General features: G+C 56.1%; 2 protein-coding genes across 5 annotated transcripts; one reads left to right on the top strand and one right to left on the bottom strand.

Annotated features, from left to right (window-relative positions):
- The first annotated feature begins 218 nt into the window (after nt 1-218).
- PLP1 (proteolipid protein 1) lies at nt 219-7,417 on the top strand. Of its 2 annotated transcripts, none has more exons than XM_065846502.2 (7): nt 219-340; nt 2,643-2,829; nt 3,301-3,457; nt 4,357-4,525; nt 4,735-4,808; nt 4,920-4,985; nt 5,443-7,417. In XM_065846502.2, exons 1-7 carry the CDS (start codon nt 337-339, stop codon nt 5,512-5,514), a joined length of 729 nt encoding a protein of 242 aa, XP_065702574.1. In that variant the 5' UTR covers nt 219-336; the 3' UTR covers nt 5,515-7,417. The 2 variants fall into 2 exon arrangements, with proteins under 2 accessions (XP_065702574.1, XP_065702573.1); XM_065846501.2 differs by having other exon boundaries at nt 3,301-3,562.
- Nucleotides 7,418-12,009: 4,592 nt separating this feature from the next.
- RAB9B (RAB9B, member RAS oncogene family) lies at nt 12,010-17,323 on the bottom strand. 3 transcript variants are annotated; one of them, XM_065846888.2, is made up of 3 exons: nt 17,246-17,323; nt 15,586-15,654; nt 12,010-15,373 (listed from the first exon to the last, which is right to left on the bottom strand). In XM_065846888.2, the coding sequence occupies exon 3, from the start codon at nt 15,335-15,337 to the stop codon at nt 14,732-14,734; it is 606 nt and encodes a 201-aa protein (XP_065702960.1). In that variant the 5' UTR covers nt 15,338-15,373; nt 15,586-15,654; nt 17,246-17,323; the 3' UTR covers nt 12,010-14,731. The 3 variants fall into 3 exon arrangements, with proteins under 3 accessions (XP_065702960.1, XP_065702961.1, XP_071669690.1); XM_065846889.2 differs by having other exon boundaries at nt 17,268-17,288; XM_071813589.1 differs by lacking the exon at nt 15,586-15,654 and having other exon boundaries at nt 17,246-17,314.
- Nucleotides 17,324-26,870: the final 9,547 nt, after the last annotated feature.

The following is a 26,870-nucleotide window of genomic DNA, read 5'->3' as shown; positions in this document are numbered from 1 at the left end:
ATACCCCCGGCTTCCCAAGCTGCTCTCTGTCTTTTGCAAAAGCCTTTTCCCCAAGAAGCCCTGAGCGGGGCTGTGGGGCGGCTCTGCCCACACAGCTGCTGGGCACCCGGGAGCTGGCAGCCAAGGGGTGCAGGGGGAGCCGGCGGGGAGGGGCGGGGGCCTGTCCCTTTAAGGGGGGTGGCTGTCACTCAGAGAGCCCTTTTCTTTGCTGGAGAGCAGGACAGGCACCCACAAGGGGAAACACAGGGCGAGGGACTGCCAAGCAGGCGAGGGCTCCAGTAGACAGCACCAAGGCAGCCGAGCGGGCAGTCGAGGGAGTTGACCAAGTCCAGCGCCATGGGTGAGTATGAGATGAGGGTGGCGGATACCTAGGGAGATATCACTGGTGGCTCTGGGGACCCTGTCCCAGAGCAGAGTCCCTTGAAACTTTCCTCTGGCACAGGCCATGTCCCGGTGGCCCTGGCATGGCCATGGCAGCCATGGGGGCTGCCAGGGGAGGATGCCTCAGCATGGCAGGGATGGTGTTTTCTTCCCAAAGTGTTTTTCTGTCCCTGTGTGCTCATGCGCTGTCTGTGGGGACAGATGCCATCCTCACAGCTGGTCTGACCTGAGCCCTGGCCACATGGGTTGGAGAGATGAGAGCTCCTGCCCGGAGCCGTGAGGTCCAGGCAGGGGGCTGGGACCTGTCACAGCTCATGCCAGCAGCCTTGGGAAAATGGAGGCACTCCTCGTGCCTCAGTTTCCCTATCGGAACACCAGAGCTAATATTCACCGGCATACCCTGTTCCCAGGGATGCCATGGGCTGCAGGCACCCTGCCTCCTTCTCCTCCTCTTGTCTGCAGCGTACTGTTTGGCTCCAGCAGCAGCTGAGCCTGGGTACAAGGCGCGGATTGCGTGGCACAAGGGCTCTTTCTCTCCTCCCTTCCCCACCTCAGCCTTCCCCAGTGCAGTTCCCAAAGCCCAGGGGGCCGGAGCTGTGGCAGGGGGACTGCCAGGCCCCGTCTACCCCGGGACCCCCAGCTCCCTGGGAGCGGAGTCATTCACCGGGCACCTGCCACACCACTTCCCAGATGACCAAAGATAAAAAAGGCATGTTTGGCTCAACACGCCGCTGGGTGTGCAGGGCTGTCCACATAGAGAGGTTTAGGGAGCAGCGCTGGCCAGGAGGAGAGGGACCCCTCCCAGACTTGCAGCATCCAAGGCAAACAAGCGGGAGGGGTCACAGCACTCCCCCATAGCGCTGCCTTTGTTCCCTGTTTGCTCTCAGCATGGGGCAGGCGCTGGGGTGGCAGTGCCAGGACAATCCCCCCATTGTCCTTGGTGTCACTGTGTGACCTTGCTACCAGTGGGGAGGGAAGAGCACTGCTGGCTAGGACCCCATGGCTTGCTTGTCCTTTGAGGGAGGAGATAAGCAGGTCTGTGGGGGGCAGCGTGGGTTTGGGAACGCTTCCCACGGGTGCCTTTTTGGCATTCAAGGCACAAATGCTATGCCCAGATGGGATGTGCCTGGGACAGCGGGGTGCCAGAGCCCACGTCTTGGGGAAGAGGAGCAGGTTCCCTGTGCAGGGTGTTGCACAGATGGGGCAGCAGGCTATGGCAGTTTAGCTGGAGCCAAACTGATGCTCCAGAGCTGACGCTGGTGGGTGCAAACCCACCCAGCTGCCCACCCCAAATGGGGCAGGACAGTGGCTGGCTGAGCACTTCCAAACCCAGCCCACCAGGAACCTGAGCTGAGAACCCTGCACCTCAGAGCTCTGACACGCAGAAGGAGCAGGTGCCCACGGCACCACTGCTGAAAAAAATCCAGCATTTAGGCGATCCAAGCAGCACACTGGCACATGCCCTCATTTTCCCTACCCACACACAGGTACATGTGCCCTCTTGCCAAATATCTGTCCTGGAGGATTAAATCTATTACACAAGCGCTGGTGTTTGTGGAACTAGCGTGGCTCATCTCCATAAGCACATCTGCCTGCGTAACAGGGCTGCTGCAGTCCGAACTGCTCGCAGGGTGCCAGGACAGGGGACGGGTGCCAGGACAGCGTGCCACCCTGAAACCGGGGTGCTCGGGGTGCGTGCCGGCTCCTCCTGTCTGCCTCGAGCCTGGGCCACATCGCTAGGTCTCCATTGGGCTTTGTCTCCGTGGAGTTGCTGGGTTCCCCTGCATCTTTGCTGGCAAAAGAAATACGCAGGCAGCTGGCGTCGCCGCTGCCCGCAGCTGGGCTGTGCTGGCAGCAGGGAGCCCATTAGCAGCTTGTTTGCTGGGTCCCACTGGCATTACGCTACATTGCCTTGTATTTCCATCTTGTTTAGCACGGGTCAGCACGGCTGGTTCGCCTCAGCCCCTGGTCTGTCTCACCCCCAGGGGCTGCCTTGTGGCCCCAGTGCCCCACGCTGCTGTCACCCCTTGTCCCTGGGTATGCTTGGGTGCAATTCTGCCCAGCTGCTTAGAGATATTTTGGGGAAGCTGCTGGGTTTGGCTCTGCAGGACCGCAATGAACTGTTTCTGGGTTTTCCTTCAACTTGCTTCCCACCTCCTGCTGGGCATTTTCCTTCTCCCACACTTGCCGTGCCTGAGTCGCGGGCTCCGAGCTCTCCCTGTCCCAGTGGCCCCATCCCACCTCACCTCTCTTCTCCTTAGGTTTGCTCGAGTGCTGTGCCAGATGTCTCATCGGAGCACCCTTTGCTTCACTGGTTGCCACAGGCTTGTGCTTCTTTGGGGTAGCACTGTTTTGTGGCTGTGGGCACGAAGCCCTCACAGGCACCGAGCAGCTCATTGAGACCTACTTCTCCAAAAACTACCAGGACTATGAGTATCTCATCAACGTGTAAGTACCCTGCTGTTTTGCATTGCCCTCACACTGGGCCCCTCACATCTCCATCTTGCTCTGTGCCGGGAGGAGGTGACCGGCTGGGCTGGCCAGAGCGATGCTGTCACTCGGGCACCACGGGGACCTCAGGCCATGTTTGCTGCATGCTGGTGCCATGGCTGCATGGCAGGGTCCAGTGGCCACTTGTTTCCATTTCTGAGCCTCGCTAGATGCCCTGGCTAGTGCTGGACCTCAGCACTGGGTAGGTATGGAGGGCATGGGGGAGCAATCAGCAGCCCATAGCCTTGCTCGCCATGGCTTTGCCCCGGCTTGCTCTTCTTACAGCTTCACCCTCTGTTTGGTCCCCTGGGGCAGCGAGGGGGGTTCAGTAGTGGCAGCCAGGCTGCCCCGGCCATGCTGCGTGCAGGGCTGAGCTCCCTGACGCTGCCCCGCTGCCTGAGCATCCCTGCCTGCTCATCTCCCTGGCAGCATCCACGCTTTTCAGTACGTCATCTATGGCACAGCCTCCTTCTTCTTCCTCTATGGAGCCCTGCTGCTGGCCGAAGGCTTCTACACCACCGGTGCCGTCCGGCAAATCTTCGGGGACTACAAGACCACCATCTGCGGCAGGGGCCTCAGCGCAACGGTAACTGGGGGCCCGAAAGGGAGGGGAGCGCGAGGCCCCCAGCGAGCTCACTCGTTGCAGCGGGTGTGTCAGTGTTTGGGAAAGTGGCTAGGACATCCTGACAAGGTGATCTTAACCGGGGTTTGGCACCCCTTCGCGCGCCCACAGCGGGTTCGCCACGCTTGGCGTGGCCGAAAGGCAGGAGACTGCGGCCGGCCGGGTTTCGGGGTATCCCAAAGGGAAGCGCAGCCTGGCTGCCCTCCCCCAGGCCTGCCATGGTCCCTGGGGACCAAACCAGCCCAAATTTGATGAAACTGCTTCATGTTTAAGCATTGGCACGGAGAGCCATGAGCATCCCTGTGGCGCTGGCAGCCCAAGACTCTCTGGCACCTGGTGCCCATGGTGCCCCGGGGGTTGTGCTCTCCACTGTGCTTGGGGACCATGACAAAGTGCTGGTGAGGGGACCCCGTGGCCTGGGGGAGTGGAAGGGGACGGCTGCGGTTTCCTCGAGCGCCGGTTGGGGTGGCACCATGAAGGGAGGGCAGGAGATGAGCATTTGCACACCAAGGTGGGTTTTTCAACTGCTCTCCTGCAGAGATCAAACCCTGCTTGGCTGTGGGTTTTCCCCGTCACAGAGGACGTGGCAGCCACCCTGCTGCCACTGCCAGTCACCTCCACACAGGCATAGCCACCCGCACACGCGGGGCTGGTGCAGGTCACCCAGCTCGTGCTGCCACTCCGTGCTGGCCGCGTGGGGTCACGCTGGGTTTGGCGGGTGGTGCAGAGCCAGATGCAGGAGCATCTCAGTCCCCTGCCTGCCCAACACCCCCTCCTGCCTGGGGACCTTCACGCTCCCCTGTCCATGTTCCCTGGCTGCTCAGTAATCGTGGCTCTGCCCCGGCTTGTCCTGCCCCTTGCAGTTTGTGGGCATTACCTACGTCCTGACCATCGTCTGGCTCCTAGTCTTCGCCTGCTCTGCAGTGCCTGTCTATATCTACTTCAACACTTGGACCACCTGCCAGTCCATTGCCAACCCCAGCAAGACCTCGGCCAGCATTGGCACCCTGTGTGCAGACGCCAGGATGTACGGTGAGTGCCGGGTTTGCTGCCCAGGAGGCAGGGCTCAGGGTGGAGGTGAGGGGACACAGGAGAAGGTCCAGGTGGATAAGGCTGGGATAAAGCAGGGCAAGTGCTGAAGAGCCCTAAAAAACCCGTATGTGTGTGACACATGTGGCTGTGGGGGCTTGAACAAGCTGGTGAGATGTGCCTGGCTCAGCTGGCTCCTCACGTCTCACCAGGTGTCCTGCCCTGGAACGCTTTCCCTGGCAAAGTGTGCGGCTCCAACCTGCTCTCCATCTGTAAGACCAGTGAGGTGAGCACCTCCCATCACCCCACGTGTGCTCCCTTCCATGGGTGGCCTCAGCACTGGCGTCCCCAGCTGGCACGTGGGACCCCGGGAGCTCACCCCACTCTTGCCTTGCAGTTCCAGATGACTTTCCACCTCTTCATTGCGGCCTTCGTGGGGGCAGCTGCCACGCTGGTCTCACTGGTGAGTCAATGTCCCCGTGCCCAGCCGGTCTTCCCTGCTTGGCGAGGATGTGGGGGCAGAGGACAGCAGAGGTGGTGGGCATGGACATGACAGAGCCTGTGCTCGTGTCTTTTTCTGGTGCATAAGTGCAGATAGTGAATTCAGGCCATAAGAAGGTAGAGGTGGTTGCTGTAGGGGATCTGAAGAGGCTTCAGAAGATCATCAGGGAGAGGTCCTGCTTCCCATGCACTGAGTCCTCTGCCTTTCCCCAGCTCTCCTCTTCCTTTACACCAGCAATGAGACACTGCAGTGTCCCGCCAGTGCAGTGGGGCTATGGGTCTCTGTGGGGCAACTGTTGGGCTGGGAGATGCCACCTCGGCAATACCCCAGCGAGGAGACCCACCCTGCTTGCCCTCCTTGCCCATGGGACCCTTGTTTCTCCACCTTCCCCTCTCACTCACTCTCTTCCCACCCACAGCTCACCTTCATCATCGCCGCCACCTACAACTTTGCTGTCCTCAAGCTGATGGGCCGAGGCACCAAGTTCTAGGACGCGTGGTGGAGCCCAGCCAGACCAAACGCCCTTCTTTTCTCTAACCCCGAGGCTTTAACACTGCAGCCACCCGACACCAGGTCTCCTGCGTTAACTCTGCCTTCGCTGCTGACTCCCCTCCTCTTCCTCCCTCGCATCCATCGTGCTGAGCGTGACCAGGAAGGAGAGCTTCCCACCAATGGACACCTCTTCATGCACTTTTCTCTCTCTGCTCATCCATAACTGGTTCGCTCTAGGGCCAAGCCCATCAAAACCAGCCAGAGAAGAGGAGGGACTACTCCAGTGTCCCGATGTTGCCTAGGGATGAGCAAAGGCCTTCATGCTTCTGGGAGGAGGAAATCCATGTAGGTTGCTCCATGAGTAGCAAGAGGCTACCTAGAGAGAAAAGGAAGTTGGCCCAGTCCTGGTACCATTGCTAGAGACTCTCCTGGAGCTGTCTGCTGTCACCACCCATGGATGGAGAATAAGAGAAGGATTTTTTTTTTTCCCTTTAGCAAAGAAAAACAAATTTACCCCAAATTGCCTGCTACAGCCGAGGCAAAGGGAGTTCAGGGCAAGGATCTTCCCATTGCGGAGAAGAGAGTGCTGACCCCAATGCTGATAAAGCCCTAACCCAGCTGGCCCTATTAAAGCCTAAAGGAGTTTGGTGTCTCTGTAGACAAGGGGGACTCTTGGCTTTACCCTCCAGGAAGCAGATAGGTTTGGCCAAGAGGAGGCACCTCTGTGCCATGCCCTGGGAGCGTAAAGCCAGAGCCACCCCCGTGGGCAGGGGATGAGCCTCTGGACCACCCGCCCGTCCTGCCCTGCCAGCGCCGCGCTCGCTGCACGCTCTCATCCCTTCACAATGGTGCTCTTCTCCGGGGTGACGTCTGCTTCTCTAACCTCCGCCGTGGTGGAGAGCTTGATTTGTTTCTCACCCGTGTCAAACGTTACCTTTCCCTCCTTCTGTCCCTCTCTCTTCCCCTCAGGTTTTTTTTCCCAGCGTTTCCTGCAAGTCAGGATAACTGTCTTGTGTCTGCTGGGGCCGGAGGGACTGGCAGCATCGCGCTTCCAGCTGGAACCCATGAAGGAGCTGAGGAGGGAGGGAGGGAAAGGTGGTGGTTTGGGGGTCACAGGGCAGAAACACAGCCTGTCTCTGCAAACCAGATCCTTTCTGGTGCCAGTTCAGTCTTTTCCCATGGAGGGGGCAGCAGGGCAAGGCGTTTGGTAGAGATGACCTCTCTCCTCCACAATTGCTCTCCATGGGCCTTTGGCTGGGTAGCGTGGGTCCAGCCACACCAGCCAAAATGCTGCTTACAGTCCTCCCCGCCAACTGGTATTTTGTTTTGCTCTTCCCTGTCTCTCCTTAATGCTAATCCTAGTGTTTATTTATTGGAGAAACTACTTTCAGTGGCAGACTGTAGCTCCATCTTGCATGGATTTTATTTTTCTTTTGTCTGTATTATTATTGTATATTTTTTGTTAAGTGCCAGTTTCAGCAGGGGCAAGGATAAAGGAGCAGATCTGCTGAGCAGAGCGTTCAAAGGATCCTTGCCACCAGAAGTGCTGAAATCGGTTGGCCAGGCTACCAACGCACATGGGCTGGGGAGGTGGGAGATGCCAGGAGGGACGGCAGGGTGGGGAGAAACCGGCCAAGAGCTGGGAATCCACATCGATGCGATCTCTCTTGGGGGTTTGCTGGGGTTTTTTTTTTGGTATACATTTAACAACAAATAACCAGATCCTCCTTCCCACCCTCGTCCCCAGACCCCAAACACACACACACACGCACACACGTGTGCGCACACACACACACGCAAAAAGAGAGTTAATCGACTGAAAGTGTTTCCTTCATTTCTGATCTAGAATTTCAACTCGTTAACAAGCAATAAAAAGGAGCAAGTTTTTAGAGACTTATCTTACAAGATGTATTTTATAAAAATTAAAGAAAATAAATTAAAATTAAGAACATTCTGAAGATACACTCTGTCTGTCCATTTGTTGTGCTGGCTTTCCCACCTCTGCCCCCGACCCAGCCAAAAAACAGCAGGGAAGAGAAGGCTGCAGAGGAGAAGGTCCCAGAAGAGCAGCTCTTGCCAGCCCCATGCATGGGCCAGCATCCCCACAGGACTCTGCCCACCCCTCCTTCCCACCCCAGCCACCAGCTTCATAATCCTGACTTCAAAATCTTTGCTCCCAGCCCTTAAAAACCTCTATTTCTCCTCCAGCCACCCAGAGCAAAGCTGGGACCTTGCAGGAGCTGCTTGCTTGGTTTTGGTGATGTGCTGCTGCCCTTTAATGCTCAGCCTGCACGGTGACAACCTCTGCCATGGCTCCTCATGTAGCACCTTCAGCACGACCACAGCAAAACTGATCAGCACATCTTGAGCAAAGCTCTCCAGCTTGCACCAGGCAATGCATGCAGTAAAAGCACATCCAGAGCCATGCAGGGTATGTGCTTGTTGCACTTGCAGAGAGCCCTGTGTGAAATAAGACGGTCTTGTTTAGGCGCGAGGGCGGACTTGACTATCCCAGGGCACTCCATGTCCTGTCCACACGCTGCGTGGGTGGCTGCGTGCCTTTTGCCACAGGGTCATTACCAGTTTGCACAGGGCTGGTGCGTGTGGAGGTCAATGGCTGGTGTCTTTCTGCCCCCGATCACATGAATGCTGCCCTTAGATGCACTTTTCCACAGCAGCTACTCAAAAATTAATGATTCAAATGCTGCTTCTCTTGGAAATTCCCTCCATGAGCTGCGCTCAGGAACCTCCAGGGAGTGAGGCCGCGGAGGGATGTGCCCGGTACCACCCTCAAACACCAGCACCGCTCCTGTTTGCAGCAGATCTGCCCAAGAGGCAGATTGCAGGCACGGTTGGGTGCCTGTGAGCAGCAAGGTGGGCTGAGAGCTGGTAGGCTGTTGTCTACCTGTGCCCAGGACCCTCGCTGCTCTTCCTCAAATGAGACTCCAGCCCAAATCCCACTCTCCCATCTCTCCCCTGCTCCAGTCTTGCCCAGGTAGGCAGCAAAGTTTCCCATGCAGCCCATCCAGGGGAGGTTTAGCTCATGCATTGCTGCTGCCCCAGCTCAGTGCACAGCTGTGCCTGCACCCCAGCCTTGCCCCAGCTCACAGAAACCCGTGGGGCTGCAGGCAGCATCAATAGGACCTTTTGTTCCTTGCATTCCCAGATGCCACCACCCTCCTCTCCCCATGCTGAAAGGGCCTTGTGTGTGCACGATCAGCCACTGGGCCAGAGTGAGCTGGGGAACAAAACACCATCTCTTTCCCCTGGCAGCAACTGGTGCCCCCCGGCCGGGGTGAGGGTTGGGGACAGCAGCACGAGGTAGCATGTGAAAGTGGCCAGCATGGCCAGTGTGCTGGGCAAGTCCAAGGGCTGAAGGACACATGTTGGGTGTGCCCTTGGCTGTGTCCTGCTGCCACCCCACTTGGGGACATAGGACCTGTGCTCACAGCTCCTTTGCTGGGCACAGAGTGCCCTCCAGGATCTGGCTGAGAAAACACAGGGAATAAACCCTCTCTTGTGCCAAAACACCCCTCTGTAAACTGGCCCATCAGGAGACCTCCAAGGAGCGGAGCCACTGCAATCAACCCCCTGGTCTAGCAGCTGAAATGTGGCTGCAGTTTGGTCTCACAAAGGCTGGACCAGAGGAAGGGACCCTGGAGCAGGTCCCATGGACTGCCTTGCTAGCCGGCAGCCAAAGCGACTCCTGCATCCCATGCCCTGCCACTCCAGGGAACAGCTCTGTGCCGCTGCTAGCAAGCGACACTGAGCCAGCCAGCCCTTGGGACAGCAAAGACACAAACCTCCCAAGCGCAGGCAAAGGAGAGGGAATGGCGGCACTCAAGGCTGTTCGTGTAGGGATGGCCAAGGGTCTGCTCCACTGATGTGGTTTCCAAGGGTGCAGCCCCCCGACGATTCTCCCGGGGCCGCCTGCCCTGGCCAGATGGGCCTGGTTCCTCCGCTCCTCCGGCTCCCCCCATTCCCTCCTCCTCCGGTTCCCCCCATTCCCGCTCCTCCGGCTCCCCCCCGCGGCCGCCGCAGCAGCAGCTGCCCAGAGCGTTGCTCCGGTGCCTCAATTTACACTGGGCTCAGTCCTGCACAACCCAGCAAGGGAATGGCAAGTAAAAACTCCCCTAAAACATCCAGATGCTGCCATTCAAAGCCTGTTTGCAAGCCCCTAACTACATAGCAAATTCTTCTGAAGCCATACAGGCAGGCGCAGTCCCCTGCCTTGCTCTCTTAGCAAGGGATGGGGCTCAGCCCCAGGGAAAGGCTGTGCAGGATGAGCAAGAAGGCTCAGAGAAGGGAGGCCGTGCTGCAGACAAGCCCAAGGGCTGCCCTGGCTGAGCCCTCCATGGCAGGGCACGCTCCTGCAGCTCCTCACACAGCTCCCCCAGCCCTGTCCTGGCTCCAGTTAGGGCAGGGAAAGGGCTGCGAGTGGCAAGGGATGCCCTGGCAGGGGCCATAGCTGGCGAGCAGCCCTGCCTGGAGGGTCATGGCATGGCACTGCCGCCCACTGTCCCAGGGAAAGGTCTCACCTACCGCCTCTCAGGCACCCAGCTGGTTTCTCTCCATTTCTCTGTACTGTTTGGCTCTGCTAGGGAGATGCTCAGGGACAAGGAAGTAATAGCAAGTGGGAAGTCCTCACGGAAAGGACTGACAATGGCAATGGAAAGGACTAAGATTGACAATACCACAGGCAGATGCTGTACTTGGCTGCCTATGAAGACAGGAGTGCTGCATCTGCACAGGGTCCCTAAAAGACCTCTTGAAGCCACCAAGAAAGAGCTGCTCCACTAGCCATGCAAGCACTAGGATCAAGAGGTGTCTCCTTCCATCTGCAATTGCTTTTGCCCAAGCAAGCACCTCAGCAGGGAACCCATCATTTCATTGACTTCACAGGTTGTCCTAGGCCCCAGTCTCAGGAATCTGATTCCCTGAGGCCTTTGGGCAGCTGCTGTTGGAGCTGCCACTGCATCCCACCTCAGCAGAGCAGGGACTGCTCCTTCCCCCAGAGCAGAGCGTGCCAGTGACCCTGGCACCAGAGCTGCAACGGACTCCCTATTAAGAACTACAGCCTGAACTGGGGTTCGGAGGCTCATGAAATGGCATTTTTAGATTCTCTCTATATTTTTGCTCATCCCCAAACACGTGCAAGAACGTGTGGTCCCCAGAGATTGCATTCCCATAAACTTCCTTACAGCTGTACTGCTGTGAGGAGCCAGAGAGGAGTTGCACTCAGGAAACACACAGTGCACGAGCAGCCTCAGTCACCCAGAGCACAATCCCAGGGCACCTGCATCCACATAGGGGTCCTCAGCTGTTCCAGAGATTTCAGTATCCTCAGCCCACCAAACAGCTGCACAGCCTTACATCTGCACCAACTGACCCAGAGTAGCAAAATCCTCAAGAGGGCTGAGGAAGAGAGGGATGGATGGGACCAGGAGACTCCCCACCGCTCCTCCTCGTCTGCAAGCACACAGGGATATGCTGCAGCATTTGTTTCACACAGAAACAGCTCACTGCTTTCCTTTGGAGACACTTCTTTGCCCTCCAGGGATTCATCCGCTCCACAACCCATGACAAAACCCACCAAGCCCTCCGCTATTGCTTGCGGCAGCAAATCAGGGAATGAGGGAACAGCCTCACTACCGCTTCTGCCCCGCATTTTCTTACGAACATCTCACACCAGAGGAGTCAGTGGTTCTGATGGTTTTAGACAGACAGACCCTCACTGACATGAGACAGCCTCACCCAATGTCTGTGACTCCTCTAAGGCTGGGACCATCTCCCACCAGGTCATGTTGGCTGCTGGATTTCAGCTGTGTTTGGCTGAAATAAGATGCTGGAGGACCCCAGATACTCCAGCTCACATTTAAAATGCAAAATTTCCAAGGACTTGAAACCCTACACTGCTTCTGGAAGTGTGGATAGGCAAGCAGACGTGGGAGAAAAATAAACTAAAAGGTTCTGCCAACAGAAACAGCAGGCACGGACTCTACAAACCCAGAGAAAGTCTCCCAAAATAAGCAGCCATGCTGGCAGGACAGCGGAAGAGAAGATTCCCCATATGCCAGTTTCTGTCTCAGCATCCCGTGGAAATCACGCCTGCTTACAACCCCCTGGAGCTCGAGGGACCCGTTCCAAGGCTGCAGGAAGAAATCAAAGGAAAGCGGCTGGCTTGCTGCTGAGAGCCCAGGCTGGAAATTAAAATGTAGTGACAGAGGGAAGCAATGTGGAATATTTCTGTTATGAAAGTGTTTTCTGATACATTCTTGAAAAGACAATTACCAGCAGAATCCAGTGAGCAGGTTAAAGTTATATTCCTTCAACTACTCATCTAGCTAGGTACATTCAGGGATGACCAACCTCTTTGATCCCTCAGTGACTTCTCTCTGCCAGATGCTGTAACCAACCCAGTTCCACATCCCTCAGGAGAACAGGAGCAGATTTGAACTGTGATAAATCAAGAAAGACAGAGCTGTTTCCTGAATTCAGGTGAATACATCCATGTTTTATTTGCTTAAACAAAGGTAGAATCTTGGTTTTACAATTCCAGTTCTGTAGCAATAGCAACAACCGCAGCAGCATGAGTGGACACAAGTAAGGGATGGCTGTTCGCAAGGAACTTTGCAACAAAGAGTTGAAAATCCTGGCTCCTTTGGAAATTGTGCGTATCACTTAAAATAAATTAAACAATTTAAATATATTATACTATACTTTGTTAATGGATTTTTGAAACACATAAGCCTAGCAAAATAGGTTTTTCTTAAAAAAAGTCAATGAGCCAATGTCTGTTAGGAATGAAAGATGCTCTGTAACACCCTCTGGCAATATACACTGTCTGCACAGCCTGTGCACAATGACACCGAGCTTCAGCTATCAGCATCAACACACACCTGGGGTACCGTGAACAGTGTGCTGCATCCCTGACTCCTACACGGTGGCTTGTTCAGCCTCTGCCCTCCCCCACAGGACGCACCAGTTCACACACAGGTCCCATGAGATCCACGCTGGGCAAGCAGCAGTTTCACCGCCCTCTGACAGGGCTGGGCAGCTCACAAGGGCCTGGGCCTGTTGTGACTCTGGGCTCCTGCACAAACTGGGTCCAGGGAAACTTGTCTGTTTGGAGATGTAAATCAGAACACAGCTCACAGCATCTGGGATCTTGAAATATCAAACAATATTAAACTGAAGAAAAATCTAGAGGCCTGGAGAGGTCAGACATTGATAAACAGTAACAATAATATCCTGTAAAAATCTGTTGCACCTACAGAGGCAGAGCTTTCTCTTACACCTCAAGGGACCTGGTTTTCCAGAGACTGCGAGCACTCCCTATCTATCCCTGCAAATACGAGTCCTCAGCCCTGTTTGAAAATCAGACCCCTCTAAAGCACTTTGCATTAAAGCTTCAGTCCCTTCCACACACAGCTGCCCTGCAGAGGACAGGGTCACCCTGAGGTCCCCCAGGAGACTCCCTGCGTGCTCAGAGCCTGCTCAGCAATGGGGATCAGCTGCTGCCAGCCAGGACGAGGGCAGAGAGCACCCTGCTCTACAGCACAGCGTGAGGCTGCTCATTTTGAGCTACAGAATTGACTATCCAGTAGCCCATCACAGTGGGAATGGCATGCAGCAGCTAGCAGATACACACTCAGGGAAGCTTTCTCCACGGCAGGCTCCTGCGTGCTGATGGGCAAAGTCATCGTTTTGGACAAACGCTTGCATGGGAGGTTGCAGGACATGAGGTTATAATGGTAAAGACAGCAGTGAGCAAGCACTCTTCTCTTTGCTACACAGATAGCTTGGGACCAACACCTAGCAGGGGGCTGGGATCAGCAAAGCCTCGTGTCTTTTTCTGGAAGGTTCCCTGCCCCCTTCAATACCATTTTTCAGCCACTTTGAGCAGAGGTGGAACCAGTGGGGCTCTCTCCCCAGTGGACTGAGCACAGCCACCATTAACGAAGGCCTGCAAAACCTGTCATGTGAATTACAGGTAAAATGTACCAGATTCCCCATCAGGCAGTAAGGACCAGGACAATGGCATGAGCCAACTATGCTCAGCAGCACTGCACCTGACACAACAGGGAATAATGGGAATGGTTCTATCTTGCAGCATTCAGATGGGAATGTCACTGCTAAAGCAACTGAAGACACTGATCCACCAGCTAATGAAGCCCAGCGCTCACCAGCCTTGCGAACTGAGTGGATTTAACAGCTGACCACACGTGAATCCCCTAGCCACATGCACACCTGGGAGACATCCCACCAACCTACCATCCCGTCTGCCGGAGGACATCGTCTGGACACGGCAATTACTTGTGACAGAAACAAGCTGAAGCTTCATGCTCCAGATCTCCTGAAATCCTGAGTAACCCTAAACCCTTTGACAGGGCCCAGGAAGTGTCCACATAATAGTTTCCATTCAGGGCTTCAAAGTATGAGGAGTGAGATTCGGTGTTGAGCCTCCACAAGAGACAAGGAAACATATTAAACTAGAAGCAGACAGTCCCTCCACATAGTAACACTCATACAAGATGAAGTTAGAAAACCAGACCAGAGATAGGCAGATACAGAGGAGTGACGCTGCCACATTCAAATAGTGGTCCGTCCCTCCTTCATATGTTGCTTCAGGTCAGAGCTCTAACAATTCTCAGCACCACTCAGTCTCAGGGGACCGTGCACTTATCCTAAACAACAGATACAAACATCTCAGCCATTCAGGTATTTAGCATTCTCACAGTTGCATGGGCTAGAGTCTCTACAACAGGTTTTGTCCAGTATGCTGGGCAGACTTTCCTTTGGCAGTAAGGTCATGAGTTTAGTGGGCCTAGTATTTTTTTTGAGTTCAGGACTAAAATACTTCAAAGAACGTCTAGAGCACTCTCAGCTTCGTTCTGCGGGCAGTTCTTGGTACAGGTTAGATCACTACTGTCTTTAGAGAATTTAAAGGACTTTAACCCAGTCCTTTAAACCTGCTAAAACAGGCAGAGATGGAAGCAGGACTACGCTCACATGCTCTTTTAACAGCTCCCTCCTGCAGGTACATGCTCTGTGCCCAAAAACTCCAGCCAGAATTCAGATGGTGGAGCTGCAATTCCCCAGGTGAGCAGGCTCCTATTGTCCTCGTGGTCACTCCTCAGAGAGCCCCAGAGCTGCCCATGCTTGTTCCGATCCAGCTGCCAGTTCGAGCGACATTCCCAAAGCAGAAGCCACACTTAACAACAGGAAGACCCCGATTTGGAGCTGGAGTGCAGGTCAATGGTGTGGCCCAGCATGCAGTGCTCCAGCTGCTCCTCCACTGCCAGCACCTGTCGCACAGCTTCCTCAAAGGCCACGGCCACATTGGTGTCATCCTTGGCACTAGTCTCCAGGTATGGATAGTTACCGTTTTCAATACACCAGGCCTGGGCCTCCTCCGTGCTCACTTGTCTCTCGAGTTTGTCAATCTTGTTGCCCAGGACTACGAATGGGAAGTGTTCAGGGTCCTTCACGTCAGCATAATGGATGAACTCCTTCTGCCAGTTACTGAGGTTCTCAAAGCTCTGCCGGTCATCCACGCTGAAGGTCAGCAGGCAGCAGTCCGCTCCCCTGTAAAAGGGTGTTCGCAGGCTCTTGAATCTCTCCTGTCCCGCAGTGTCCCAAATCTGGAGGGTCACGAAACGTCCATCCACCTCCAGGTCCCGGTTTAAGAACTCCACACCAATCGTGTGAAAAGCCTGCGAGTCAAACTTGTTGGTGACGTACCGGTTCATGAGGGAACTCTTCCCAACTCCACCATCCCCAAGGAGAATGACCTTTAAGAGCAGGGACTTCCCACTCATTGCAGCAGGACAGGACAGGTGCAGTACCAAGGCAATCTGTAGGGTTCAGAAATAGTACAAAACAGCTAATTGACTCATGGATTCTGCAGAAAGTTGCACACAGAAGAACAGAATCTGGTATTTTCATTCCCATTTCTGAACAAATTTGGTATGTAGGTGATAATCTCTCTTATTAGAGAGAGACATTCCGTAAGCAAATCTAAAGGCCTGACATGGAGTAAGAGGTTTGGCTGCTGTTTGTACCGTACCTGCTCTAGAAATTAGTGCTTCTGCCTCCAGGACTGTCCAGGAAACACCTTCCTCCAGCATAACAGTCACTAAAAAACAAACATCAGTCAGCAAGGTTGCCAGAGCTGCACTCAATGCACTGCTTTTCAATTTATCATGCTGACCCAGGCTGGAAGAACAACAGCAGAGCTCTAGGAAGCTGAAAGTGCAGTACTGACATTTGGAACAAAACAGGAAAGGACAAGGTGCTGAGGAGAGAATTTCCCTTGCCCTAAGTAAAATGGAACACAGCCCATTTCTGACCAGGGCAGAGCCAGTACATTATGGATGCTAAACCCAAACTAAGAAAAGAATAAATCGAAGGAGCTCTGGCATGAGCACACAGGCTGTGTAACCCATGACTCCCCTCAATCCAGGGGATGTCGATAGCTTTGATCTGCTTGGCCTGCCTACCCACACACTCTGGGATCTGATCTGAGGATTGACAACATGCCTGAATCTGCCAACCGGAAGAGTGAGCCAGCTGGCAAGAGCCTGGTATGAAAAGAGGCAGGATCTGGCTTGTTTACACCTGCAACCTACATCCCTAGGAAGGGTGTGGGCATGGAGTGATGACACCACCAGACCAACCTCCATCCAACCCAAACCAAGAGCATTCAGCACTCCTACTCCTTCCAGGCCAAAAAAACACCTGCTGCACTACCTGCGGGGGATCCCGTTTGACTTAGTTCCTGCTCTTTTTCTCAGCTCTTTCAACAGTGCTCACCACAAAGCTAAAATCAGAAACTTCCGCTTCACGTTAGTTTCTGTGGAAAGTACAGAAGCTAACTAAAGGCTCACCAATTTCACTTCCCCTGCACAGAAACACCCCAAATCAAGCAGGGCTGAGCCAACTTGATGTGCCTGGAGACAGTTGGAAGAGACCCCCAGGATCATCACCTCCAGCCATAACCTAACTCTAGCATTAAACCATGTCCCTAAGAACCTCATCTAAATGTCTTTTAAACCCCTCCAGGGATGGTGACTCCACCACATCTGAGAAGCATCTGCGCAACCCAGTGGCTCTAAAACAAAGAGTAAAATCCAAACGTTACAAGAGACAAACAGGAACTGCAGTGTAAGTCCCTTGGGCTGATGGCTCTGGGAAACCCTCCTCCAACCCTCCTCCAACCCTCCTTTCCTTTCCCAAAGCCTCGCTGAGGGGGGTTTCAGGCGGTCCCTGCCCCCCCAACACGCACCATCAGTCCTGACGAGAGTTTCCATTTGGAAATGGTTTGTCAGCAAGCGACTTGCGGACAGTTTAAAAATGACTAATGGTTTGTGCCAGGCTGCTCCAGAGCCCGGCAGGCCAGCAGGCGACTGACAAAACACGACACAGCCATGACATCCACAGCACCAACACTGTTCGCAACCTGCCTCCACCGACCAGCCCTTCGCGAGCTCTTCCGGAGGGCACCCCGGCCTGGCAGCAGCACCGAAGCCCCTCCCGCAGGCGCGGTGGGAGCCGCACGCTCGGCCCAGCTCTCCCCGACACCCAAGGCCGGAGGGATGCGCGGGGCCTCCCGCAGCGGGTACCAGAAACAAGAGGCGGCCCGCCAGCCCCAAGAGAGGATGTGTGGGTGGCTGGGCCGGGGGACGCGGCGCCGGGTCCGCCCGCCCTTACCGCCCTCCCGCCCTTACCTCGCTCCGCGCCGCCGCCCACCTGCCCGCAGGTGCCGCCTCGGCCCGCGCCGGCGCAGCGCACGCGCCCTGGCTGCGGCGGCCGCGCGAGGCCCCGCCCCGCCCCGCCCCACCGCCCCCTGCGGGAGCGGGCGGGCGCCGCCCCAGCTGCCGCGGCTGTGTGGGCTCTGCCGCCTCCTCACAGCCGCTTGTCACCTCTCACTGCCCCCTCCTGCCAGCCGCTTGTCACCTCTCACTGCCCCCTCCTGCCAGCCGCCTGTCACCCCTCACTGCCCCCTCCTGCCAGCCGCTTATCGCCCCGCCTGGCGCCGCCGTGCCCTCACAGTCCCCTCCTGTCCCACTTTCGCAGTCACAGAATCGTTTCGGCTGGAAGAGACCCTCCAACCGTAACCTGACCAACTCCACCACTAAACCATGTCCCTGAGAACCTCGACTAAACGCCTTTAAAGCCCTCCAGGGATGGTGACTCCACCACTGCCCTGGGCAGCCTGTTCCAATGCCTGACAGCCCTTTCCGTGAATAGTTGTTTCCTAATATCCAATCTAAAGCTCTCCTGGTGCAACTTGAGGCCATTTCCTCTTGTCTTGTCACTTGCTACTGGGGAGAAGAGACCAACACCCTCCATGCTCCAACCTCCTTTCAAGCAGTTGTAGACAGCGTAAAATCTCCTGTTCTCCAGGCTGAACAGACCCAGTCCCCTGAACCGCTCCCATCACACTTGTGCTTCAGACCCCCCACCAGCTTCATCACCCTCCTCTGCACTCTCTCTAGTACCTCAATACCTAAATCTCTAGTACCTCACTTTTGTCACTGCATTCCCCGCTGTCCCCACGCCACCTCCCTGCTGCCACCCCACTGTCGGGAGGGTGGGCACAGCGGGACCCCCATGCCGGGGGTGCCACTCACAGCAGAGGGCACAGCACCATCACCACAAAAGGCCATTTAATTCCCGCAGAACGCAGTCCCCTACACAGTGTCATGGCAGCCAGCAGCGGTGGCTGTCCCCAGCCCCACATGTCACCCCCACGCCTGTCCCTCACCCTGTCTGCGGGAGCCCAGCTGCTCCGCAAACAGGACATGCAGAGATAAACTAACAAATACCACAAATGGCTTCTCCCCGATCCCCCGTTTAGTGCTGAGGGCGGCAAATGGCGGGCAGCTGCCTGAAGGAGTGCGGTTCCCCCCCACCATCCCCTGTGGGACCAGGAGGGAGGATGTCTTGAAAGAGGTTTCTGGAGAAAAACAGCAAATAAAAATATTTCAGATGGTTGAAAGGAAAAATAGTGGTGAGGTCACGCCAGCCTAGGGCAGATGGAGAGGAGAGAGGGAAGGGAGGGCACAATCCTGGGTGGCTGCAGATGGTTTTGGGGATCAGGAGCCACCTTGCCCCCCACCCAGGCATTGTCAGCTCTTCTTCCCACCAGTGCCTGTTGCCCTCCCAGAGACAGCTCCAAAACAGCTCCAAAACTTGGGGACACCTCTCGCTGGAAGCTGCAAGATGCCCCAGGCACCTTCCCTGCGGGGGAAAGAGCAGGGACCCCCCGCATGGACACCAGGTCTTTTTGGCTGTCTGAACCCAACACTAGCCCCAGTGCTGAGGGGGTGACACAAAAGTGTATCAACTCTCTCCTCCCTGCCAGAAAAACATGAGAAGGGACAAGGATTTAAATTAAAACAGGGATTACAGTAATACCAGCCTCAGTGATCTGTTGGAAGAGACGGAGAACAGAGAAGCATAGAGGGGTGAGGAGTGGGTGGCAGGGGAGCCTGGGGAATATGACGATGCTCCTTGGGCAGGTATTTGAGCCATCGATGTATGTGCCCGCACCAGGGACAGAAGCACAGGGTTCTACTGGTACAGGCGGCAGACCCAGCCCACACCATGGCTGGGGCTCACCCTGTACCGCCCTGGGTCCCCGCACCAGCCCCACCAGGGCCACGCACCGCCAGAGCCTCCGAGCACAGCATGCCTCCCCCGGCCACCTCCCTTTGCCTGGCAGCTGCCTAATCCCATTATTTGTCATTACTTATTTATTAGAGATCTAATTTAGCACATAAGAATACCAAGACCAGGAGGGGCGAGAGACCTTCTGAGTGAGACAGAGCCACCAAGACACATCCTGCTAGGACAAGAGGGGCACGGTGCTCTGCAGCAGCACCCTGCTGTGCCCTGACGCCCTGGAGCACCCCAAGTAGGGCTGGCCAACTCCAAAGCCTCTGGGGATGCTGCTTGCAGAGCTCAGCATGTCCCTGCAGTGTGGCCAAGGACACCACAGGGCCAGTGGACCCAACTGACGGTGCCAGTGGTCAAGGGGCCCCCATGTTCCCCCGGGCTGAGCCACTGAGAGCTGTTGAGAGCTGTTGGGGTGTCACCTGCCTGTCTGAGCAGGGATGTGCCTGGGCAGGTTTGGCTGCTGGCAGCTGTACTGCTTGGCTGCCTTACTGAGTGGGGTGACAACCTGTTTGGCATCTGCTGTGGGCTGACCTTGGCCAGACAGCAGGTGCCCACCAAGCTACTCAATCACTGCCTCAGCAGGATGGGGTGGGAGAAAATAAGATGGAGAAGAACTCGTGGACCAAGATAAAGGCAGTTTAACAAAGCAAAAGCAAAGGCCGTGCGCAGAAGCAAAGGAAAACAAACGATTTATTCTGTTTCCCACCAGCAGGTGATGTCCAGCCACTTCCCAGGAAGCAGGGCTTCAGTAGGCATAGCAGTTGCTCATGAAGACAAACGTCATCATAACGAATGCCCCCTCCCCTCCTCCTTTCTCTTAGCCATTATTGCTGAGCAGATGTTGTATGGTATGGAATATCCCTTTGGTCAGTTTGCATCAGCTGTCCTGGCTCTGTCTCCTCCCAAGATCTTGCCCACTCCCAGCCTACCAATGAGTGGGAAATGTTGGAGAACCTTGATGCTGCTCAGCAGAAGCCAAAACCCTGGTGTGTTATCAACACTGTTCAGCCACTAACACACGGCACAGCGCTATTAGAGCTACTAGGCGGTAATTAACGCCATCTCAGCCAGACTAAGTACAGTATCTTGGGGAAAAATGTATTTTATAAGTGAAAGGAGACCTCTGAGGAGAGTAACTGTGGCCTGATGGGTTGCAAAGAGCATCACAGCCGCTGCCCCATGGCTCTGCCACCCTGGTGCAGTGATAGAGCGTGGCTGCACAACCTGGCACGGCTTGTGCGGCCGTGCAGCGGGGAGGTGTCCTGAGCCCTCTCCTGAGGAAGTCTGTCAGGAACAAGAGGAAAACTTGATAGGAGGCAAATTGCCTTGCAGCCCCATGAGGTTCCTCCCTGCTGAGCTGGGAGTGCCGTGGGAGAGGCAGCGCAGAGAGGAACGTGCTCGGGCTGCTGAGCTGTGTCTCTGAGACAGAACACTGCAAGCGGGGGCTTGTCCCAGCTCCCCCGCAGCCCCAGGGCTGGCAGCGGCTGAGCTGCGTGCCACCGCCACAGCCTTCACCCTCACCCATCCCCAGCTTGTCCCTGGAGCCCCTTGCCCGGTTATCAGGGATGTGTTGGGTGACAGGCTGGCAGAGCAGGTAGCACCATAGGAGGAAGCAACCAGCCGTCATTTTGCCCTGATGTGGGTAGGGGTTTTTTGAGACAGCAGGAGGCATCTGTTGCAACACTTATCTGCTGCTGGTTCCTGGAAAGCCACGTAGGCGGCTGGCAGGCGCCGGCTCGTGGCCTTCCCGGGGGGATCTTCGCCCCCGCTGCAGCAGGCTCTGCTCGGAGACTCACAGCAAGGGCACCAGGGACAGAGGAGGAGGACAGAAAGGCTCATGGCATTCCAGCTGCCTCTCGGCAAGGAAAGCGCCTGGGCAAAGCACTGCAGGGAAGCCGCTCCTGCTGCTGCTGCTTCCGAGGTGCCTCCGCCCTGCCCACAGGTGATTTTGGGGGAAGCAGCAAAAAGACATATTCCTGTGCTGTCCCACAGCTCGTGTCCTGTACTGCGCCCCTCGTGCCCGGCTCGTACCCTGCACCACGCTCTCTGCACCCAGCCTGGCTCCTGTTCCCCACAGACTCATCCAGGCAGGTTTGGAGCACCTGGGCTTGGGGACAGTGTCCCTGGGGAGAAGACATTGACCTCTGCCTTGTCCAGGTGAAGCGAAGTGACATCATTTCACGGGTGACACCCACCACAGAAAGGCTTTGATTTTGTTTTTCCAGCCCTCAAGGTTTCTTCACATCATGCAGGCACACATGCAGTTAATAGCATTTCTGGGCACCTGTGGCAAGCCCCGGCCAGCCATGCCGTGTCTTGGTGCCTGAATACATCCCTGCTGCCATCACTGCTGTGGGTCTGAGCCCTTACCTTGTCTCTCCCCAGCTCCCCAGGGCGCCAAACCCCAGCTGCTGCCCATGGAGAGTAATAAATCACAGCGTGCGGGCTATGCACTGGGAGCAGGGGAACAAAATGGCTTTTCATGCCATAATCCTTTGTAATAAAGCACCAGGGGGAAGAAAGATGATGAACAATGTCTTCTGTGTGAGCCAGCTGCTTCCTAAAATAAAGCATTCCTCTCCTCCATCAGCTGCCCCGCTCAGGCACAAGTGCTGGCGCTGCCGCACGACACCGGGGCCGCGTCCCCCACGGGAGCACGTGCTCCTGCAGCCCCCGGCACAGCCCCGTAGGCCTGCGAGAATCTGCAGAATGCAGCTCGGGGGGCCAGAAACGAGCGTTTAATTCTGGCTGCTCTCAGGAATCGGGCAGCGAGCTGCCAAAGGGCTCAGCGCCCCAGGCACCAGCATCACGCGTGGCTCTTGGCAAAGACGGGCGGCAAAGCTGCTCCCACCTGCACCCCACGCTGACAACAACCTGAGCAAATGTGGGGAATGCTGCAGGGTGGCTCCGTGCATCACTCCCCAGCTTTATGTATACCTGGGTGCTGGTAGGAGCTCGGTCCTCGCTGAGGCTCTGGAGGAGAAAGGAGGAAGCTCTGAGCGTTCCTGGTTTATTGTTAATTACTAGGGCTGAGCCCTGGCTGGCGGGGGATGAGTAAGCTCCTGCTGGTAAACCTGACCTGCAGGACATTATTTCCAGAGCAGCAATAACCTCTGCTGCTGGGGAAGGAGTCGGGGTGTGCGGTGTGGCAGCCCGCAGGTGAGTTTACTGGTGTGGGTGTCCAGGTGTCCAGGGGCGCCTGGCTCGCTGCGCTGGGGCTTTTGCACCCGCTGCTCAGGGACAGTGGCGTTCCTGCCCCATAGGCATGAGGAACCCCAGCGCAGGGCTGCTCCCTGCCACCCGGTGGGGACAGCTTGCTTGTTAATCCTCCTCCTGGGTCACTGGGGATCCCCTGGGGACAGTCTGACCTTCAGTGCCACATCGCACACGCTCTCACATGCACGGCGGCCTCCCATCAGCTCTGTTCCCAAAGCACCGTGGTTGCAAGCTTGCACGACACTTTCGTTTCCCCATTACCGCTCAGTCTCTTCTGCTTTCCCCTTTTACAAGCAAACACAGAACTACCTCTGTGCACCCACAGACACACGTATCCTCCCCAACAACTCCCAGCAGAGGTTTTCCCTGGCAGCTCGTCCCTTCTGTCCCCTGCGGCGATTAGAGACGACGCATACCGGGACACAGACAGAAATACACACAGAGGCAGAGGTCTTGTTCAGGAAGGAGCTCAGAGCCTGGCCTAGCAGAGAACTGACTTAGGCCTAGGCTTAGGCTGCTTGCTTTATTCACCATTGACAATTTATAGGATTTACAGATACGGGCCTGGGCTAAGATGTTTACAAAAAGGTACTTTTCCACTGATTGTTATTAAGAACACACTAAACTCATGTGATATTTGTCTCACTTGTTTTTCCACTCATTCACAGACCAGACCCAAGGACATTCACACATCCCATGCACTTGGGGACGGTTATCCGGCCCGAGATACCATTCTCACGAGTCTGGGCTATAATTTTTTTACAATTATGAGAAACGTACTTCAAAGTAACCTGTCCAAGGCCCTTTATATTTTATTAAGTATTATGTCTTCGACCATCCAAATGGTCATGTTAGTATTGATCTTTCTTTATCATCCAGGTGGCTAGAACTGCACATCTTGCTTTCTCACATCTTACTTTCCAACAGCCCCCTCTCTGGCACCAGGTGTTTGGGCTCTGTGTTCAGCAGTGTGTCCACCCGAGCAGGGATGCTCTGGCCAGGAAAGGCTGATCCCGGTGACACTGAGTTGGTGACACGTTTTCCCCCGGGGTGCAGGGAGTGGAGTATCTGCCCGGCTGCTCAGCTTGACTTCGCCTTACCCCATTTGCTCTGATGACAAACCCACACCTTCCAAGGAGGTGTTTGCTTCGACCGACCATGGTTCTGGCTGGGGCTGGCGATTTTCTGCCATCCAAACCCAGGAGTTGCCCCAGGCGCTGGTCACCACCACCTCTTGGCTTTCACCGCTTTCTGCCAAGCTCCAGGGACTGCTAGATGGAGAGCAGCCAAGGGAAATCCCGGCTGCTGGTGTGCAGAAGCCTCTCTTGCTCTTGGCAATCCATGCTGCAAACCAGCACGGCGCTGTGGGCTGCACGGAGGGTGCTGCAGCCTGGCAGGCAGCAGGGGGACACTGGGGTGCCCAGAGCTGGGCCATGCACGGGCTGACTCAAGCACCTCCTGCAAGAAGTGCGATTATGATCCTCCACACAAGCATACATGGGGCCAAATCCCCTCCTGATTGAGTCAGACGCGATGGAGCAGCAGTGGGGGCAGAAAACCTTCCCAACCGCAAGCCCTGATCTGAATTCACCCTGTGCTGCTGATCACCAGGTATTTGCCCAAATTCCTTCTGCCATGACTCAGCCTCCTCCTCCCTCCTCCCCAGCGTCTGCCACAGCTCACCGCCCCATCATCGATGGGAGGAAACGGCCCTGGGAGTAGCGGGACGGTCCCTGGCCAGGCAGAGATACAGATTTCACCAGGAGGAGCTGACATATATAACTTACCTGGTTCTCGGTGAGGGAAGGTGGCATCGAGCCCTGCCAGGAAGGTCCAGCTCCTGGGGCAGCATCCTCCACGCCTGGGTGGCTGCTGGGGTAGCCTATGCTGCCGAAGCCACCGTGTTTCCAGGGGACATCAGCTTGGCAGGCATGCTGGCCTCCCACACCGCTGGCAGCCCTGTGCTCATGCGTGCTGGGGTGAAATAGGGAAGGTCCAGGGCAGGGAGGGAGGGAAACTGTTGATATAAAGGGCTTTTCTGTAATGGTTCTCCCCTTACTGGCTAATTGTCTGGCAACAGGGGCGTTTTGAGCACTGGGTTGCAAATCAGCATTCTCTTTATCCTCAGACCTGAGGACAGAGGGTTTGGGCAACGTGTCCGGTACTTCCCTGTGCAACATTCTGGCAAGGGTGTGCGTGGAGTTCCTGGGCTGCCCTCACTTTGGGTGGACGCAGCCACATCAGCCACATCACCCACCAAGATGGGTTTGCTAGGGCTGGGGAGCTGCCAACCCAATGTGCCAGCCCTGTAGTGGCTTCCTTGAGGCAGAGACCCGGCTGTGCCAACGCTTAACCCCATGTCTAAACCTGCATCGCTGCATCCCCAGGATGGCCACCCAGCTACACCAGCACCCCTGTCCTCACCCTGCAGCTCCCCGGGATGCAGCCAGGTGGTCTCATGGGCCAGTTCCACAGGCCTGGGGTGGATGCTGGAGTGTCGCTCGCTCCTGGCACCAGCAACCCTGTCATTTGGGGCAACCGCAGCAGAGCTGCAGCCCTCACCCTGGCTGGCCAACCAGTCGGCCCCACAGGAAGGGGCTGGGCAGTCAGCAGGCACCAGGGATGCTCAGCACCCCTGGGCAAATTCTCTGTTGCCCATGTGTGCAACGTAGGGAGAGGGGGAGGTTTTTGTGAGCGCAGCGGGGACGAGAAACTCCCGCCGTGACCTTGCAGAAGTCTGAGTGACTCACGGAGAGATAAGTCGACTGGTGGTTTTCCATGCCCGCAGAGCAGCCCTTTGCAGCATGAGTAAGAGCGTGCAGGAGGGAGAGGCACTGGGGCAGTGTAGGGAGCAGCCACCGAGACCTCCCTGTCCCCAAAATCCCCACTGAGGAGAAGGGATCAGCTCTGCCACTTTGTGTTTCCATTGCAAAAGCTTCACTTGGTTCAGCTCACGCTCTGGCTTTTGGGGACAAGGAAAGGGCTCAGACTTTACCTCTGGGTTTGACCCAACTCCCAGCCTGGGTGCATCAAAGTGGCCAAGGGACTGCAAACATCTCTGCAGGAAGGGAAAACGCTGAAGCAGCAAGAAGGTGCTCAGCTTTTAGAGGTCTGCAAGCCCTGCCTGCTGCTCCTGAGCCCAGCTCTTACTTGTGTGACCTTTTCTACCTTCTGCTTTCACAGAAGGGTCTGAAGAGGCTTCCTTTTCCTTCCCCAGCACAGGACAGAGCCCACCCCTGCCCGGCAAGAGAAACCACCACGGAGAAAGGACAAGCCCTGCTGGGGCGATGAGTGGCCCTGGGGCCAGTTGGGTGGCTCAGCTGCTACCCTGGCACTGGGAAAAGGATTCCTGTGACCAGGATGGGCTGCTGCCCTGGGGACTTCAGGGTGCTGAGCTTCCCAGTGCTCAGCCCAGTGGAGCAGCAGCCCCAGCTGGGCCTCAGCATCACTCCTCACCCCGTGGAAAACTCGTCACGCTGCCCTCACAGCGCATTATATGAACACCAACCTCTTACCTTCAGCTCTTTCGATCCTGCTTTTTAAGAGGTGCAGGCAGTTGCAACTACACAAGCAATGTTATTTGCAGCCCTTGGTAGGCAGCGTGGGTGGCGGTGCTGGGCAGATAGGCACCGTGTCCAGACAGGCACAGCAGCCCCGTGTTCCCCTCCAGCTGACCAGGCTCACTAGGGACACGGGCCAAAACTGTTAGTTGGCAACTCTGCCTCCACCTCCTCCACAAGCAGCCTGTTCAGCGACCCCGCAGGCTGGGTGGAGGTGAGGAAATCCCGGCAGCACCCAGGAAGCCTCAGCATAGACCTGGGTGCACTGTCAGACCCCGGTTCACCTTGTCCACACTGTGCTGGAGGCATCCAAATGCTCTATTGCATTAATCCATCCTTACAAGGCTGTAAAAACCTCAGGCAGCCAAGGGCAGGGGTTGGCTGAAGGCAAAGAGGACCGTACCAGGCAGCGAGTGGAGGACTCTGCTCTGAGAACTGGGAGAACAGAGCCAACCTGGCCGCAGCGCCAGCAGGACCCAGGCCAGCATTCACACAGCAAGCACAGGAACCTCCAGCCGTGAAGGTGAGGAGCCGGCCCAGCTACACAAGTGGTGTTCTAGGCAGGGGACATCTACCTCTTTGAAGCCTTCAGGTGGGCAGGAAGGCCCAGGTCAGCCTCTACTTAAAGATGCACCAAGAAACCACTATGGTGGTGGGATTGCTGGGGGAACACGTCAGCCAGTTGAGCCCCCAGCCCCACACCAACAATGCTTCCAGCTCTGGTCTCCTCCAGGTCACCAGGAACCAAGTCCCACACAAACACCAGGCTAGACTTGCCCTGCAGGGAACCATCCCATAAAGCCCTTTGAGCAACACCAGCCAGCCACCTTCCCACCCCCTGGGGAGAGCCACACTGCAGCCTGAACCTTTGCCAGGGAAGAAGCCACAAGCCATG

This window comes from Patagioenas fasciata, chromosome 11 (genome assembly GCF_037038585.1).
Source record: "Patagioenas fasciata isolate bPatFas1 chromosome 11, bPatFas1.hap1, whole genome shotgun sequence".
In the NCBI taxonomy this organism is placed as follows: domain Eukaryota; kingdom Metazoa; phylum Chordata; class Aves; order Columbiformes; family Columbidae; genus Patagioenas; species Patagioenas fasciata.
The sequence above is the reverse complement of the archived record's forward strand: the minus strand, read 5'-3'. Positions and strand labels throughout refer to the sequence as shown.

Excerpts from the sequence above, each read along its gene's own strand:
- PLP1 (XM_065846501.2), top strand. Across the intron at positions 3,563-4,356 it reads GGCTAGGACATCCTGACAAG|TTTGTGGGCATTACCTACGT; the intron begins GTGATCTTAACC and ends TGCCCCTTGCAG. Across the intron at positions 4,809-4,919 it reads CCATCTGTAAGACCAGTGAG|TTCCAGATGACTTTCCACCT; the intron begins GTGAGCACCTCC and ends CTTGCCTTGCAG.
- RAB9B (XM_065846888.2), bottom strand. The coding sequence starts at position 15,337 with ATGAGTGGGAAGTCCCTGCTCTTAAAGGTCATTCTCCTTGGGGATGGT.